The sequence below is a fragment of the Phoxinus phoxinus genome, assembly GCF_949152265.1.
Source record: "Phoxinus phoxinus genome assembly, chromosome: 19".
Lineage (NCBI taxonomy): Eukaryota > Metazoa > Chordata > Actinopteri > Cypriniformes > Leuciscidae > Phoxinus > Phoxinus phoxinus.
Genome location: NC_136894.1, coordinates 17,032,188 through 17,051,503, shown reverse-complemented (window position 1 = coordinate 17,051,503; position 19,316 = coordinate 17,032,188). Strand labels below are relative to the sequence as shown.

At 38.0% G+C, this 19,316-nt stretch overlaps 1 protein-coding gene across 7 annotated transcripts in view; it reads right to left on the bottom strand.

Annotated features, from left to right (window-relative positions):
• Window positions 1-19,316, bottom strand: part of ptprua (protein tyrosine phosphatase receptor type Ua) — a 297,253-nt gene that overhangs the window by 127,354 nt on the left and 150,583 nt on the right. For all 7 annotated transcript variants that reach the window (XM_079591540.1, XM_079591539.1, XM_079591541.1 and 4 more), the window contains exon 3: window positions 9,034-9,305. In XM_079591540.1, coding sequence (XP_079447666.1) covers window positions 9,034-9,305 — 272 coding nt within the window. The remainder of the gene's footprint in view (window positions 1-9,033; window positions 9,306-19,316) is intronic.

Here is a 19,316-nt window from a genome sequence, read left to right as displayed (position 1 = left end):
TATGTCTAAAATGTAATTTACTTAATATTAACTTTTTGTTTAACATTTGAACAGTTGTATGTAATCAATATCACGTTTACAATCATACAGTCCTAATAATCGTGAAAACTGTATTTTTGATATCGTTTGGTAGTTATATTTGGTTTGGTAGTTACTTTCGAGTACAGTTTAAGCATCTGCAAAATTATTATGCAAATTAAATGACTTTCTCCAGAGGACACCTCAGCTTGGTAGGAGAAAGGCTTGGGCCATTGTGCATGTCCCTGATATGGACAGTATGTGTAAAATGCTTGCACAAAACATAACAAGAAACAGAAGGGTTTCACAGAAGCTGGTAGCATTGTTAATATTTGATAAAGGCTGCTTGTCATCTCCAACACCTACAGTACTGGCAGCAGCACAATACAGATCAGAAGGAGAAAGGTGGATTTTTAAATCTGCAGCTCATAGTAACTGTCAACTATTTATCTCATTGCTCTTATTTCCTGTATTCAACCCGCCAAATGTCTTGAGCATCAACATGATAGAGATCAAAATACTGCAGGCAGGAAACAATTGCTCGTTGGCATAAAAGCGGAAGCATCTCATTTACACCAGAGGGACGCTGTTGCATACCACGTACGGATCCATTTTATCAGGGCAAGCTCAGGAGCGCAAACACAAATAAAAGAAAAGGTCCTTTTCATGTCTTACAAAAAGCCTTGGAAAACCAAGGAATGTTGACAATGCGACTCACGTCTCGCCTAAACCCCTGGTGAATCTCCAAAAGCACTCATGCATCTCAACATGAATTGGACCCCATGCGCTGTAAAAACCCTGTCAAAACCAAACCCAAAAAAGCTCTCAATAAAGATTTACTTCAGACAGGTTATATTTTTTGGACATTGGAAGTTTGCAGGGACGTCATTGGTCTATATGTTGCCAAACAAACTAAAACATACAGTTGGTGTGTTGATGACTTAAATATGAAGAGTGGGGCTTCAATCTGTCTTAATTTGCAGCATCCATTAGCAAAGCATGTTAAAGAAAAACGTGTGAGGTTTCTTGGCTCATTGAGCTGGATAATGAACGGGAAGCTACAGAAAGGGACACACTAACAAACATGTATGTATGCAGGTAGAAGGCACAGTTGTTGAGCTTATATTAGCTGTTTATGGGCAACCATGATTTGATTGAACATTTGATTTGCTTTTTCCGCGCAGCTGTGCTCTGAAGACACAGGACCATACACAACACTAATGAGGTATCAACTAAACAATTAAACTCTACTAATCAGCTAGCAAAACATGCTTGCAATTGGCACTTAAATCGACGGAATATAGAACCATGGAGACAAGTGTGAGCCAAGAGAAGACCAGTGGGAATGGGACAGGGACAGTCATGTAAAAGGAGTTAAAAGGACAGAAGATAAATGATCATCTACTGGCAAGTGTTTGGACAAGAGTCAAAGTCGTTCCTAAGCTTATTACAACAGCTTGCAACAGCCAGATTGCAAAAACCACTGAATATTCAGAACGGTTTCTTTATTTCTTTAATTCTATTCTCTGTTGTCATCTTCTTTGTCTTGCTTTCTGTTGTTCTTATTCATTTATATTTGTCCAAACACCCTGTGTGCTGTTTGTTTAGTTCTATAACTGGTGTAAGTCAACAGAATTCTCCATATTACAATTTCATGCAAAAATACATGGAATAATTAAGAATGTTTAATGTTTAATTTATTTATTTAAAGATAGAGTAAACAGTAACATTTTTAAATATTATTACAATTTAACGGATGCTTTATGGTTTATGTATAATCCACGGCTAGCTGTGCATTTTAATGAACAACGTGGAGGCAAAGAACCACCCGACAAAGCACATTCAGATTGTTTAATGCTCAGCTAGCCGTGGATTATCCCACTTATACCATGGTTATTTGCCAGTATTGACAAGTTAATGCGGTTACTGATGTTTATATGCAATATTTGACCGTTAAAATTAGTTATTTTCATCAGTTACAGCTCGTCAGATCTAGTATTCTGTTCACTTTTAATCAGAAAACTGACATTAGTAGAGTAAGATTACATTTCTTTTAAATAATTAGAAAGAGATGGTCACTTCCTGATAATCTGGTGCTAAATATCAATAAGAAAAATTTAAGTTGCTGCAGTAGGAGAATCCACTGTATATAATAATGTTCATATATAATAAATGACTTGCACCTCAGAGCGAGTAGACGAAACCCAATAAAGTTATCTTGCTTTCGGGTGCCTGCTGTTTGGGAATGCAAGTCGTGTAAGACAGTTCTGGCAGGTAATTATACTTGAACCACTTTGACGACAAACTTTGTTTAGGTATTTCAGAATGACCAAAACAGCATTTCAGATGCTTTTGCAATAAGATTGGTCCACAGTTTAGTCACGTTATGCCGTCCCATCACGCAAAGTCACATGACTTTAAACAAAAACAAAACAAGTAAAGTAAGTAAGATTCCACTTAATGTTCATGTAATCTTGAAAAAGTAACATGAAAATCTACCAAAGAAATGTCCAGATGGCTCTTGAAGCAATATTTTCACAGTAGTCTTGTCATACATCGTCTTGTCATGGTCTTGGACAAGGATGGAGTCAGATTTTGCTCCGCACACCTAATGAAAATAGTGGAAACACTATTCCACTGGACCTGGATGTGTGATGATAAATCAACATTCAATTTTATTCTAACCTTTTGAAACACAATGAAAGTCCCACAAGAAAAAAGAAACTGGTCTGACCTTTCCTGAACAGTTCAGTTGTGTTGTCTGTCCAGGCCTGTCCTCTGTTTGCACCACGTGTTCTCGCTGCATAATGACTAGTCTCTCAGTTCACAAGACATCCACCATCAATACCTCTGCTGTGGATATTGGAAATCCATTGTGTACAGGATGAAAAAAAAAAGGGGCCCAGGACAGTTCACTCGGTATTCAAAAGAAGAAGAAAAAAAAACAATGCAAAAATAAAAATGATTACAGTAATTGATGTCGTTTTGATCATGCTTTTAGTTTCTAAAAATACAACTAAATGAACTATGATTCAAAAATGTGTTTAGCTCCTTTTCGAGGGACCTTCTGTGTCAGCTGCTGACGCAATTGAAACTCCCTCGCGGAACCGTGTTGTCTGAGGCACTTGTACATTTCAAGGCTTATTTGTCTTCAGGAAGCCGCTTGTTTGTGCTGTGTGAAGATAGCAGTGTGTGAAGTAAAAGGTAAGCCGCCTTATGGTGAGCAGATAATTCAAGCACTGTGTTTCTCATTGCTCACGTTTCTTAAAGGATAACTCTCGCCAAACTTAATCTACCCAATTCAAACATTTGTGTAAAAGCATCATTAGAATGGAAACTCCACTTTTAAGTTTGGCCATATTTTCGGTTTCGGTTAAAATGCTTTTTGAATGGGAGTGCTAGGGGCACTACAATGATAGCATCAAAATTGCTATTTTTAAAACACTAAGGAGGCTCGACACAACATGAAACTGAGCTTGAAGTATCACCAGGGGCTCTACACATGAACTCGAGCACAGTTTCATGTTGTGTCGAGCCTTCTTAGTGTTTTAAAAATAGCGATTTTCATGCTATCATTGCCCCTAGCATTTTGACCGAAAACGAAAATACGGTCAAACTTTGGAAAGTTTGGAGTCAAAAGGTAAAAAATGGAGTTTCCATTCTAATTGTTGTCGCTGTCCGATGAAAACCGCGTATGTCCATTTTGCCGATTTTGAGATTTTTCGACGGATAGAATGTCCAGCTTCATTTCCGTGTACAGTATGCTTCACATATCTAAATGACCAATGAAAAGTTGTGAAATCATGTCATCTGATTTTCACGTATATCCATTTGGTGTCAAAGCTGTCAATCACGCCGCGTATTTTGCACGCTGTGGAGGCATCTCGCCGCGCCGGTCTCGTGAAGTTTCATCTTAAACCGGTGATTTATAGATGAGTTATAGGTTCATAAAAATTGTGTCTGAAAAAATAACTTTTAATTGTTTATTAATAAACTGTTTTTTTCTAAATCAGTCTCGGCTAAAAACATATCTCCATCTCCGCTGTTTAGTGGATGTGCCTTTAGAGAGAAATGCACCTTTCATACGGATTAGCTTTCGATTCGAATTTGTTCGTTTTAAAGTGGACATTTCAAGCTTTAGCCTATATAGGCTATATTTTGTTTCAGTTCTCGTGCTCCAGTTCACGGAGATCATAAAGGGCGCCTGATTGTTTTATTTTATATTACAAAAGCACAACTTTTTCTTCTTATTGTGAGTTTACTCAAATAAAAGTAGTTGCGAATAATGTACCGGTATTATTATTTTCTGTATGACCAGAAATGATAGAATATTTTAAGCTGTTTCCACTGTTGATAGGAAAATGCAAGTGTTCGCGTCCGCACCTCCGTGCCATGCAGTGCGCGCTCCACACTCCTCACAAACCCTTGGATATGCGTCAATCTTGTTTATTTGTGATAATCTTAGCCCTGTATTATTATTGTCTAAACCGTATTATGAATGATATTTTACGAATTGATTTGATCATTTTTTGGATAAAAGCGTCTTCTAAATATGTAGCCTAATAAATGTTAAAATAATGATGATAATTATTATTATTATTTGTGTACACGGACCCCAAAAGTCAGGTGACTTAAAATGTGCAAAAACTGTTTCCATTGCAGTTTTGTGAAATATTCACTTTCTGGCAGGTGAAATACTGCATTATAATGGTTGTATTGGCATTCTAAAGGTATTTTAAGAGGTAAAAAGTAGACATTTAATAAACTGAGCGTATTTAATAAACTGAGACGTAGGCTATTTAATAAACTGCGCATAGCCTATTCAGCTGTCAATAACGCGACTTGGCCATTCTAATTAATGAGATTAACAAAAATAGCCTAGGTTCAATTTTGGCGAGAGCTATCCTTTAACGCCTGGTGATGGTCAATAACAACATACATGCCTCAACAACAACAGCAACAAATAAAAATTGTGTTTAAATAAAAAACAGTTAGAGAGAATGTCACAATTCACAAAGAAACTTGGGTCTGGGGTTGCGCATGTACGTACAAATCTGATGACTTGTTCTCAGTCTCCCTTCTTATACACTGAGGCACAACTTGCGACGTCACCACACCGTGTCGGTTCTGCGAGGGGACGTCCTCATAGCACCAGCAGCTGACGCATCATCTCGTTCCCTTTCTCAGGGAACCAGCCTTACATACGAAAACCCAGACCCAGTTTTCAAGTATGGTAACCTATTACCTCAAGTAATAACAGATTTATTTGTGATTTGTGATATTCTCTGCTTGCTTAGCTGTTTTTTTATTTGTTTGTTGTTGAGGCATGCTGTATTATACAGACATGACTGAAGATGTTGTTAGGCAAAGCGAAGTATTCACAATATGCCTACAGCACGCCTCGAGTACCTTACTTCTTTTATAAAATTGTTACCCCACAATACAAATAATACAGTTAAAAATATATGTATAATATTACTTTTTAAATTAAAATCAGTAGTTTCCATCCTTCCGCCAGAAAAATAGACATATTGTATACTGTATGTGCTTATCTCTCAGCAAAAACAAAACGTTTGTTTTCCATCTTTTAGTTTAAAGCACACCTGTTCGCAACACAGATCATTGAACATACAGTACAATGCACTTCTGAAACTGTAGTTTTGACAGAATACTGTTTGTTTATGTTGTCTGGTTGCTTATGATGATGAGCAGTGATGCACAGATCAGTTCAGTCATAGCCTGCCTTATCATAAATAAAACAAGGGTATTGGCCAATCAGCATCAATGACCAAAACTATATGCTTTTTAAACCAGATAATAAAAAAAACATGTTTATGTAATTTATTTGCGCAAGATTTATTTATCAAATAATAACTGCTAAAACTTGAAGGTATAGTACTCCTACGTTTTTGGTGAACTATACTATAGTCTCAGTCGCCTCCCTCCTCACGTCAATCAGAAGTCATATCGCTCTAGGGGGAGCTTGACTTATTAAAGTTTGAGAACCTCCATGTTAAAGTAAAGCATCAACACTTTTGCTAAGCTTGAAGTCCGTAGAGCCCTTAGTTTGCAGGTAACTGCTCAAATTGGTTTCACAAATGTGTCATATCAGCCTGGGAGGGAGAACGCTACAGCAGTCTTACGGGTGACAGTGAGTGCTGAAGCCGAATGATCCAGATCCTTTGTGTTTTCCCAGATTAGAAGAAGGGGGAAATGATATCCTTAATACAAGCTGCCGCCCCATGGGCCTGACTGCTGATCTCATCTCTACAGACCCACGTGGGGAGTAAACGCAGCACTCATGCGCTCTCTCGTTCCTTCATTCTATCTTTCATTCATTTATTTTCCTCTCTCTTTCCTCTGCTGTCACCCAAAGGGAGTATACGTGAGTTGATTTGATCTATATGTGAGCCGGGTGAAGATGCCCGAAAGGTTTCCAGTGACCCACGAGCCATAACTGAGAGAGACAGAGAGCAGGAGAGGAATGAGGAACAAACAAGTCAGACGGATACAGATTACAGAATGAAAGAATGGTTGAAAGAGACGGTGAAACCTGAATGTACACCACCAGTAAAGATTGGAATACTTCAGTTTTTTTCATTGTTTTTAAAAGACTCTTCATGCTCACCAAGTCTGCATTTATTTGAACAAAAATATGAAATATTATTACAATTTATTATTCTTTTAAATGTTTACTATTTAAAAGAATAACAACCGTAAAAAGTTGTTTACATTCATATTGTAATGATTGGGCTTTGAGACATGAGGTAAGTTGAAAGTGTTGCATTCCTCAGTCCATTAAGGCGTCTCTCGTCATGCTTTGCAGACTTTGCTTTGGCGGTGCGCGTTCATGTGTTTTAAAGGAGGTGTGGCTTTGAAGGGAGAGTGGGATATTTTCCCGTTATGTTTTTAAAGCTATCTTGCTATTGCTAGCTTCAATGAAACTGCACACCCTAGCTATAAATTGATCATAAGTGACAGCAGCCATTTATAATGTTACAAAAGATTTGCGTTTCAATTGCTGTTTATTGAACTATTTATCAAAGAATTCTGAAACCATGCATCACGTTCTGTCCCTTTTTTGTGTGTGTGTGTGTCCTTCAGCATTTTTACAAATTGTTTGGTCCGAAAGGTCCATTTTGTCATCGGTTCATTTCGCTTTTTGTGGCCGTTTTGTGTGAAAGGGCCTTTAGAAGGCAGCTGCCCACATTTTAGAAGAGCTTTCATATTGCCGATGCACCTATAAAGCTTTAAACCCCTCTCTATGTAGGCAGCTCACTAGGGTTTGGATGGAACGGAACAGAGTTTATATAACCTATTCCTCTGCTCTGAATGCTCTGCTCCGCTGCCTCATAACCTTCTCTTGACAACACAAATACAGCAATTTAGCCGCGTCTTTATGTGCATTTGCATCTGTCCGTGTTTCTTTACACAATTACACACAACATTCATTACACATTTACAAATAACGAATTACAGTGCCATAAATTACTGCAGGCAATTTTTACAAACCAACTTGCCTTGCCACATCTCCAAAACACCTCAAATTTACCATATTCTCTGTTTGTTCAACCACGACACGTCTGAAACAACTAGACACCACACTCCAAAAAGAAAAAAATATGAGACGGAGAGCGAAAGATAGAACCAGAGGGCAAAGATAATTTCTTCACATCGTCTGTGTGGGAACCCTGTGGCGCACCGTGCGTGTGTGTGTGTGTGTGTGTGTGTGCGTGTGTGTGTGTGTGTGTGTGTGTGTGTGTGTATTGATCGTGGCAGGGCTGTAATCTCATTAAGGCTGCTCTGATTTATGGAGAGAGGAGCGATACGGGTCAGGGTTGTGGAAACCACACTGGACCTCCTCTTTCAAACTGGTCCCACACAAAAGCGGGGGTTAATTGACTGTGCACTTACATACGCACACACACTCAGACACACACACACAAACATACCCAACTTACTGGTCATTATGGCGTTTTTGGGGAGCAAATGAGGGGCAAGTTATTAATCATAGCCTTTAACAAGGTGACAGTGTTCTGTGCACTAACCATCAGAAGAACAAGTGAGTCAATAACACACACTGCTGACAGAGCCAAGAGCTGAGGATAATGGACTATTTAGTGGTAGGAAGAAGTATGTACTGTATATAGTATGGAGAGTATAAAAGTATGTAGGAAAAAATCATTTAAATGTATATTAGGCTATATAATATACACACACACACTTTATATATAATACACACACACACTTATATATATATTTATATACATATATATATATATATAAATAAATAAGTGTGTGTGTGTGTGTGTGTGTGTGTGTGTGTGTGTGTGTGTGTGTGTGTGTGTGTGTGTGTGTGTGTGTGTGTGTGTGTATACTGTATACACACACTGATATCAGTGGGTCTATGGAAAACAGCCCGTTTATTTCAAGGGATCAAGCAAAGGCTAACACTTTTTTTCAGTGTTTGTGTTACATTTAGTGCTTTTCCACCACTGTGCCAAACAATTACTATTGCCGAATCAAGAGAGATTGCTTTACTGATCCAATGACACTGTTAAATTTGTTTTTCCATTTGTAGGGCTGCATGACTAGAATGTGACCAATCATGCTCAGAACTTTTCAGCCCAATAGTAGAAAAGTGCTTATACATTACTGATCAAAATTTGGGGGTCAGTAAGAGATTTTCTTTAACATTTCTATTTAAGAAGAGATTTCTTTCAAAAACAAAAAAAATCTTACTGACCGCACACTTTTGACTGGAATTGTACATGTAATAATAATTGTTACAGTAAGTATTTACTAGAACTACTGTAACTACCACAGTAAGTATAAATTACAATATGTTAATGTTATGTTCCTAATGTCTATATAAAACAAACTTACAGTTGACACCGTGTTAAAATATGCATGAAAACAAAAACAAAACAAAAAAACACTTCTGTATTGTGACACGTAAACTGAAACATAAAGTTAATGTGCATGACGTGTTTGAGTGCATGGTATTCGTCTTACCTGGTACTCGCTGGGCCAAAAGGTGCTGACAGCCAGCTCCACCTGATGCCACTGCCGCCCCTGAGAGCCGGACACATTCCATACGGCATTTCCCCGCGAGCCACCGTTTACACGCACATACACACTCAGGCCCCCGGGACTGTGTCCGTCACGGCTGTACAGAAAATAACTGAACTGCACACAGTGTGTGTCGTTCTCACTCAGCGGACGTAACATGAGCTGAGCCCGTTGTCCAGCACCGTACTGAGAAGAGTTCACCATCATGTAGGAGCCTAGAGAGAGACAGTGAGAGAGAGATTATTTTCTTGGTCTACTTGGCACTTTGTTTGTTTTATTTGGACTATTTACTTTGTTAAACTATATGAATTGCTGTTCAAAACCCATACACTGTGTTCTCAGACAAAAAAGCAACAACATTCATCAACCACTGCTTGTCTACCGAGCAGTACATAGAAGTGGAGTGCCATTCCTGAATTATTCAGTGTTTCTGAATGAAACGGTTGAGTGAATGATACAATGACTCACTCATTAGTTCACTTTTTGCCACTACTGACATGTAACGGCCGGAAGAGTCACTGAAAAATCCCCACCACTAATGCACACATACAAATTACACTTCGACTTTTGTGTTGGGCAACTGGGATGGAGCTCTTGCTAAGCAGGAATGTAGAAACAGTGAGTATAAATGATTGCTGTGGTGTTGGGGCAGTGCAGAGTTCACTGTGGGTAATGTAGTTTAAAGCAGGTGTAATCAGTGCAGTGATGATGGCAGCTCTGCTCCGGTACTCCACCATTATTAATCACGCTGACACAGTTATTAAACCTCTAATGTCTGCCATCAGGGTACCACACAAAATACATCACATACAGCGAGACGCAGTTTTAAAACTAACAGCTACAAGAAACCCCAACAAATATTACAAAGACATTAACAAACACAACATATTAAGTGTTGAGTCTCAGGGACATGTGAAGTCATTTTAATTTATCAAAGTCTTGAAGACATTATCTGCTGTCTTTCTTTTATTCTTATTCATTTTTGCCCCCGATTTTTACATTTGATGGAAGAAAATGTGAGTAGTGTTGGTGCAAAACTATTCTAGTCTCTAGATATGACTCAGGTCCTTCCTTCAATGTAAATCTATGGGATTTATTTCACTAGATTTATCATTCTCCATGTGAAAGTCTGATTGTTTAAAATAGTAACAGCTTAGGCCTACTTCTCAACAGGTCGCATTGTTTAAGGTTTCGTTTATGTCTGTAGATTAAATGGTGTATGATGGCAGATCGAAGAATAATACCTAATTTAGTATGAACAATAACAGATGTAATGGTTTTCCTAAGATGTGACGCTTTTCTGAAGCTTGATATGTAGCCTAGTTTTCTGGGCTGGAGTTCTGCTAAATTACAGTTTTCAATCATCAAAACAGGTGGCAGCCATTAAGGATAAATTTTAGTCTCTTCTTACTGTATTGTTTTCAAAATTCATAAAAAAAATAAACCCAAAGCTGTTATAACATCTGTCAGGCTCCTGCTCAGCTGGCCTTATTTATCAACTGAAGAACATTCATTCATTTAGAACTGCACAGAACCCACAGAGATTCAATGAGCCACAGTAGAAGAATAGACAAGTGGATGTCTGAAAATGAAAATAAGGATTCCAGTCATTTCTGAGAAAAAATAAGGCTGATGTTAGAGGCTGCTGTGGTCAGTGTCCTTTTAAGCACACCCGCCTCCCAAACTGGTTGGTGCTGGTTCAAATCTTGCAGAAATTTGTTGGTGTACGACATTGGTGTTGTGACCCGGATGGAGGTGAGTGTAACGGAGGCCAGAGCTGTATAGATCACTCCCCTGGCTTCAAAAACGACGCTAGAAATCTTTAGCATACTTTTTAGCCACCTCCCATGCCATTTAAAGCTGGTTCAAATCCCGCTGGAGTATGGAGTGGTGCGAGTAGGACATTGGTGACATGACCCGGATGGGGGTCACCTTAACAGAGGTCATCTAGTAAGAGCTGTATAGGCAAAACGTCACTCCTCTGGCCTCAGGAGGCACACTACCGTACATGTTAATATGCAGTATCCCATGTCGGTTGACATTGGTTCGAATCCCACACAGAGTGGTGCAAGTAGGACGTTGGTCTTAGTCACTTCAATAGCCTGGTCTCGAGAGGTGTACTAGAAGTATTTAGCATACTTTTCAGTGCCCACCTCTTTTAGTCAATTTGTTCTGAAGATAAAACATATTTTGTGGGGTGAGAGTGGGGGGGAGGGATAATCAGAAACATTATTCTGTTTCTGAATAATGATTTATCTAAATATTGCTGACTGCTTAGATAAAGCAATATTCAGAAAAAGGTGCAACGAATGAAGCGAATAAAAAAACACAAGAGCTAAACTTGTAAATACAATAATTTTATAAAAGCCTATATACAATTTTATAATATAGTTGTATTTATATAAATGTTTGTCAACTGAAGGCAGGCTGCCGTTATTAAACATAATGCTTAATCATTTTTAATTTAGATATAAAATAATAAAATAAAAACAAACTGTATATATAGTTTATTAACATGTACTGTAATTTTATTTCAAACAAATGAGGGAAATAAAATGGATTTAATCCAAGGAGCTCTAAAAGCATTTTAGAATAGTAATCATCTCTTTAACTGAAAGCACGGCTCCCGCAATCCTGTGTTGACGCCTCTGTAGACCTTTTAAAAATGTTACATTCACAAATAATAAGTTTAGGTTTCAACTGCGGGGGGAAACCAGCAGTAATTGTGTTTTTTTTTTTTGTTGTTGTTGTTTTGTTTTCAAAGATTGTAACAATACTCTCATTATAAAATGAACATTCTGGTTTTTTTGGTTGTTGTTTTTTCGATCTGAAACCTAAACAACTAAGACGGGCACTGTGAGCGAAGTGTCGCTGATGCTGGTCTTGTTATTGTGACATCTTCCATGCTGGTTGCCACTGGTTCAAACCCTGGTCGGAGAAGTGCAAGTACAGAAGGACCAATTACAGCAACCTATAACTAGACTGACCTATAATAGAACATTATGAACTATATAGGGGAAGAGAACATATAAACTTTCACTGCAGGATATCCCCCCCCATATTTAAAAAATCTGGAGATAGGCTATATTTTTTTTTAGCATTTTTCCCATAAGACTAGGTCAGCTTCGGGCCCTTTTTCCAGGTGTAAAAAAAAAAAAAAAAACATGGCACATATGTTTCAATAATTGTCCTTATTTATTGCATCCATTGTGAATAACTTAAGTCGAAGGTCAACAGCTGCCCTCCATCTGCATTTGAAATTTAAAGTGTGTTGTTTCTTCCGCTTGACTGTTTCAAACAACAACCTGCTGAAGAACAAGTTTGCAGCTCCATCGTCCGGAAGAGAACATGAGCGTTTGTTTTCAGACTAACTGTCAGGTTTGTATGCATGAGCGCTCTCGTGGAACGGACTTTAGAGCCACGGCTTAAAGAGAACAGAGGATAAAAGAAGCTTCTTAAATCAAAAGTCCATCTGACAGTCGTTATGCAGATCAGGGCCTGAATGTGCATCAGTGCCTGCGGTGAATTGCTATGACAGTCACAAATGAAAAAAGTGCTGTATCCTGGGAGAACTCAAAGCATCAGAAAGAAACTTTTAAATATACTGGCAATTTTAGCACTTTTGAATGCAGAATTCTGAAAGGAACTGAGATTCAAAACTTAAATAGTTTCCTCTAACTTGGCGGGGGGTTATAATGGGTTGGGTGATGTGAGTCGCTCAAATAAACTAAACTTAATAATCTAATATGGTTTTCATACTTTAAGTCATGAAACCAATATATATTTTTTTTGTTTTCCGTAATACACAATCAAACAAACAAATAAGTGTTATTTAACTATTATTTATATCCTACTATAGATTATACAAGTGCGTGTGTGTGTGTGTGTGTGTGTGTGTGCGTGTTAACATTAGTAAATGAACATTAGCTAACATGAACTTACAATGAGAAATTTGTCTTAATCTTCATTAAATTTAGCGAATAAAAATCAGTTGCATTTTGCTTCTCCGTGTTCACAACAAGTTTCAGTGCTTTCAATATTAAAGTCTTCTCTACTGACTGACTCACTCATAAAGACAGTCTTTCCAAATGTGTTGCCCTGATTCCACGAGCAATGCGCAAATACACTACAGACTCACTCTCGCTCGTATCCAAGGTAATTCATCAACACTATCATCCCTTACATGCGTTTTATTTAACTTAATACAGCATAATCAGCTAAAACGCATGCGTGGGTCACTTTACTTCCTGAACAAGTGCGCACCCGAGTCCGTGTTGCTTTCACATTCACGCGAACCGTTCGGGAGCAACCGAACTCAGACCACCTCCTCCAGGTAGTTACTTAGTCAAATTTTCATGCGAAACGTGCCTCGTTCCGAACTAAACTGCCAGTGTGAAAGCCCCCTAAGTCATGGCTGAAGGGGTCGCGTCGTGCCTAACAACAGCCTTCAGCCGTGACTTATTCACGATACAGCAGAGCCTCGAGTACCTTATTGCTTAAATACTGATTTGAGCTGAAAGTATTTTATATGTTTTCTAGTATCTTAAAGCCTCTGTCAAAAGATACAGAAATACATTCTGACTCACTCTGAAATATGTCCCACTATGAAAGTAAAATGGGTTGTAATTGCTGTTTCTTATTTACTTTGAATTCATCAGCAATTTGCTTTTCAAGAGCTAGTGATTTCTAAGGATACACTGGAATCATAACATCCTGAACTGTCGGTCTTAACACTGAAATTGTTTCAGACATCTTAAATTAAGATGTTAAGATGCTGAGCTCTTTGGTGGCCGGTATGGCTTGGGATACTTCAAAGCATGAAATAGTAATACTGTCTGAACCTTACAAACACTTCCAACGTACAATCCCAGTTCCACTCGCACCCGCCGCCCATGCTTCTGTAATCACGACTAAGCTTCCTGGAGGCTCTGGGTCCATTTCTCAGAAGTTATTAATTTCCATCTCCCCCTCCTTCCTCTCCCGGCACAAGTAGAAGCCTGCCTCCACTCAGCTGAAGGGTGTGAGCGCTAGGGACCATGACCCAAATGAAATTTTTCACACGCTCGTTTTTCTGGAGCCCATTTTCAGGCCCTGACAGGTGGCGGAGGAGAGACAGGAGGTCAGACAAATGGATCGTGGCAGAGCGCTGCTGGAAATCTGACGTCAGAAATGATACTGTTCCTTATTTACTGGTAAATACGACACGGTGTACTACAAGAACCTAAAGAAGATGGTAATTGATAAAAAGAACATTCTGAGTTCAGTACATAGTTAAGGGATAGTTTCCCCAAAATGTTTAATTCTGTTATCATCTCATCCTCATCTTGTTTCAAAGCTGTATGCATTTCCTTCTTCTGCTGCACACAAAATAATACTTTTTATATGAAGAGTGTTGACATTCAAACAGTTTTGGATCCCATTGACTTCCATTTTATTTGTTTTTATCCGTACAATGTTTAGTCAATGGGGAAAAAAACTGTTTGGGTTTTCAACATTCTTTCAAATATGTTATTTTGTGCTCCACAGGATAAATAAAGTAGTACAGGTTTGACAAGTAACTGATGACTGCATTTTAATTTTTGAGTGAACTATTAGATAAAGACAGCATCTGCTACATTAACAGAAAATAATAATGACTTGTCTTGCATATTAGTATGTTAAAAAAATAAAACAAACATTGTGTTTATACTGAAGTAAGTCCATGGGGAATAATACAGTATATATATATAATCATAAACATTATTTTAGACTGGCTTGCTAGCAATCACCGGATGGATGGATGATTTGCAACATGACCTCTTTTGTACGGTGCAGCCATCTCATATTTTCTGAGAACGTTAAAACGCTTTCAGTATGGACGTAGTTTAGGTTCAGCACACAGAAAGAAGCAGTGGACAGAATCACCTTTTTTCAAATGTTTTTAAAAGGATGTCCCTCACGCCCCCTGTGGCTGCTGTGCTATTAAGTAACACACAAGGTCGTCCACCTTGAACAGAAGTCCCACCTCTAAAAAAAACAGTTTTACGATGTAAAAACACACATTTTGTACAGCTGATGCTTTAAAGGTCCCCCAGTGGCTAGAAATGGCGATAGATGTAAACCAAGCCCTGGGTATCCTGCTCAGCATTTGAGAAAATGAAAGCTCAGATGGGCCAATCTGGAATCTTCCCTATATGTTGTCGTCATACGGGGAAATGTTACCTCCACTTTCTCTGCTTTGCCCGCCCAGATAATTTGGCCCGCCCATGAGAAAATGAGCAACGACCGTGGGAGCGCGATATTGGTTTTTCCTCAAGAGACATCATGGCTTGCAAACGAGCGAAGCATGGCAGTTGCTCAGTGTTTGGATGTACAAATTAACACAAACGTATTTTTCCAGTTCCATCATCTGAGCCTCTGAAGAACCAGTGGGTTAATTTTATTGACTAGTACGGCGCTGGTTTGTCAGCTTATATATATATATATATAGGCTATTTATATATATATATATATATATATATATATATATATATATATAGGCTATTTATATATATATATATATATATATATATATATATATATATATATATGACAGAGTTGAGAAGAGGTAAATCTTCAGGAGTAAATCATGGGTTATGTGTAACATGACTTCAATATAACGTTACGTGGACATGGAGAACTTTGGCATAAAAAAATTAGTCAGAGTACAGTCTTCTCTAAACTACAATGATTAACGTGTTAATGTTACTGATATAGATGCTATAGCTTTAGAATGATAGAAAATCAGAGCAACATGAAAAGTCAACAACGTAGGCTAGCGTTAGCTATACTAACTGTAACAGCATAAACAAACCAACTAAAGTAACGTTACCGTATTCATTTCAGACACGATATTTTAAACTAACCATTCGAAGACGTCCTGCTGTAGCCGCTGAGTTGCAACTTCTTCAGGTGCTTCTCCATCCGGATCAGATTCTGGGTCAAACTGCAAAGCTTGAACGACTGCGTGTCTACGAGCCATTGCGATACATCCACTGTAAACATTAGCGCATGGTACTGTGGCAGCAAGCTGGTCAAGGCCACACCCCCACCGTGCCCCGCCTCTCTCCTCCACATTAGCATTTAAAGCTACAGATACGGAAATGGCACGTCCCAAGGAAAGCTCATTGTGGGACTGGCTCATAGCCTCGTACTGGCTGTAATTCTGCACCAAGGCTGAAATTTCGGGAAAGAGACGTCAGATACAGTACCACTAAGGCCTATATAAAAGCATTCAAAAAGCAGCATGTCATTTACATTTGCCTTTAACAAAAATGCAAGCTGCACATTTCTGCTTTTACACTTTTTACTTGTCCCATATAGGCATATTTTCAGTCCCATCCTGTAAAATGTTGCTTGCGTTTTAGAAAATGAGGGCCAAAAGGATTTTCTACATTTTTAACCCAGAACAATCTTTTAAGACACTTGCGAAAAGACAGGCATATGGTACGAAGATTATAAGCACACCGTACTATATACATGTTGACATTTTGACAGGTAGACTGTAGAGCAGCAGATTCTGCTTGTTGCTCCTTTAATTAACTCTGATATTAATAGAAAAAAAGAAAGAAAATATTCCAATGTCATTATTTGAAGTTCAGTAATTAGCACATTCACTTGCCATGCTCATTAACAACAATGTTTTCTTGTCATCTTTTGTTCAGCTCATATTGACAATGAAATCACTTATTGTAAAAGTGTTTAGGCTTTCAGGAGTGTTTATAAATAGACCTCATATCGACGAAATTATAGCTTGTCAACGTATATGGCCTAAAAATAAGCATTAGTTCAAGAAACAGCCCTCCAATACAGAGAAACTCCTGCCAACCACTTTGCCAGATTCCCATCCTCCGCTGAAACTCGTATGAAGTTGGTACGCTAGAAGTTGGTACGCTAGAGGAAAGTGCGAGAGTAAGCGAGCGAGTGGGTGGGTGGGTGAGAACGATGGAGGAAGATCGAGAGAGAGGGCTGAAAATTTTCAGTGCAGAAATATTTTCCATAAATTCATAAACGCTGATAAGGCCCCATCTTTCTCCCATGTGCCCCGGCCAAGGACGAAGGAACATACATTAGGAGATTAGGAGCAGCGCATTTCCATCACCTCGCTGAGAGCGAGACCCACGGGCCCAGCACACGATTTTATCAAACACACACAGAGGCGAAGGAAAGGCAGCGCTGGTTTCAACTTCATTTTCCCTCCTCCGCTTCTTTAAAAACCCTTCTCAACCTCCGCCATCAATAATCTGCCCCTGCTGTCCTCTGTTTCATCAGAGTGATGCCATGCCATTCATTTTCTTAACTATATATGTAAACACACACACAATATATATATATTTACATTTATGCATTTAGAAGACACTTTTATCCAAAGCGACTTACATTTAAAGGTACACATTTACATTCTTATCAGTTCTTGCCTTCATGGGAATCGAACCCATGACCTTGACATTGCAAGCGCCAACGCTCAACTGTTTGAGCAACAGGAAAGATGTGTATATATATATATATATAGCAAATACACATTCAAAATCAAAATCAATTAGTTCGACCTGTGCTCTTATTATCTGCTCTTACACTTATTCATTAGAACTTTATTTTTCCACATTGTTTGATGGAAAACATTGGCTAAGATGCTTTTCAATAAAACAATGGGAATTATATGTTAACACTTTACAATAAGGTTTCGTTAGTTAACATTAGTTAACTAGTTAACATGAACTAAGAATGAATAATACTTATACAGCATTTACTAATCTTATTTTTTTATTAATTAAGTTGCATTTATTAAGTTAATGTTAATTTCAACATTTACTAATACATTATTCAAATCAAAATTTGTATTTGTTAACATTAGTTAATGCACTGTGAACTAATATGAACTAACAATGAACGACTGTAATAGGATGAATTACAGATGAATAAATAAATACTAGGGATGCGGTATCGGGCCCGTGTAGGCTACTCGTACTCATAAAATGCTCCGATACCAACAGCCGATACAAAGCCTTTTAAAAATATATATATATATATATATATAAATGTTTTACAGTAGTATATAGACAAATGCTAACTTTGAAGCACTAAAGAATGTGTATATCTGTTCACAAACACTGAAGCATACACCATATGTATTTTTAAAGAACATAAGATGTTGTTTGAAAATCTTTAGAGATGTACGAAATATGTATGAATCATATGTGCTGCTCACAAAAGACCGGTCAGAACTGCAATCACTGGAATTTTTGTTCAAGCACTGCTAGCAGAGTCCAAGCATTGCAGGATTCCTGTTCATCAGTAAATAATGAAACATTACGAGAAAGCCCCTTTTAATGACAAATAAATAATTTCCACTGTTCATACGTTGAAACTTATAAGAAAATACCGTCAATGTGATTATCGCATTTAATCAATTTGGAATTAAACATGTAATTAATATCTTAAATTGTTAACACAAATCAGTGAGATTTCCATGAATGCAACATTCTGTGAACTTCAACAAAAGGCTGTTCAATATTTGTATGCATAATGTATAAACACTAAAGTGTTGATGTTGCAGAAGCTGTTATGTTCATATTAGGCATTTCAGTGTTTATCCAAATGTACATAAAAAATGTTAAGTGCATTAGAACTACACTTTATGTGTGAATAATAATGAGATCCCACTGCTTATGTGCATGCCAAACCATCATTCAGAGACGAGCATAAGTGAATTGAAAAAGTACCAAATGTGCATTTTAATCACTGTTTTACATCAATGGTTTTGATTCTTTTGGAAGCGGCAGGGTAGCTTGCGCTATCTTTGAGAAGAGCTGTGACAGTCGTGTGTCAAATCGGCCTTGATCTAAATAAGCTCATTAGTTTATTCTCTCACCCGCCCTTCTTTCACTACGCTGTTTAAAACTGAACAATTGCATTGTTGCATCAATTCTGCTTTTTGTATCAATACGACTTTATTCCGAACTAAAGTCACCTTGGATGTTATTTGAAGGACATCAGCAGGTTGCAGCAAAAACATTGTCTTTTTTGCAAAACAAAAAGTAAATATTCAGTTCAGTCTGTCTCATCCCGGCTTTCATTCTCATTTCCCTTTCATCCTCTTCCCCTTCCTGTTTCACTCTCATGGGTTTAAACCCTGCAGGCTCACTGCCTGTGTTCTTTGGAGCTCGGAGTCGATGCAGATTTTGGCATTTACGGAGCTGCAGGCTGTG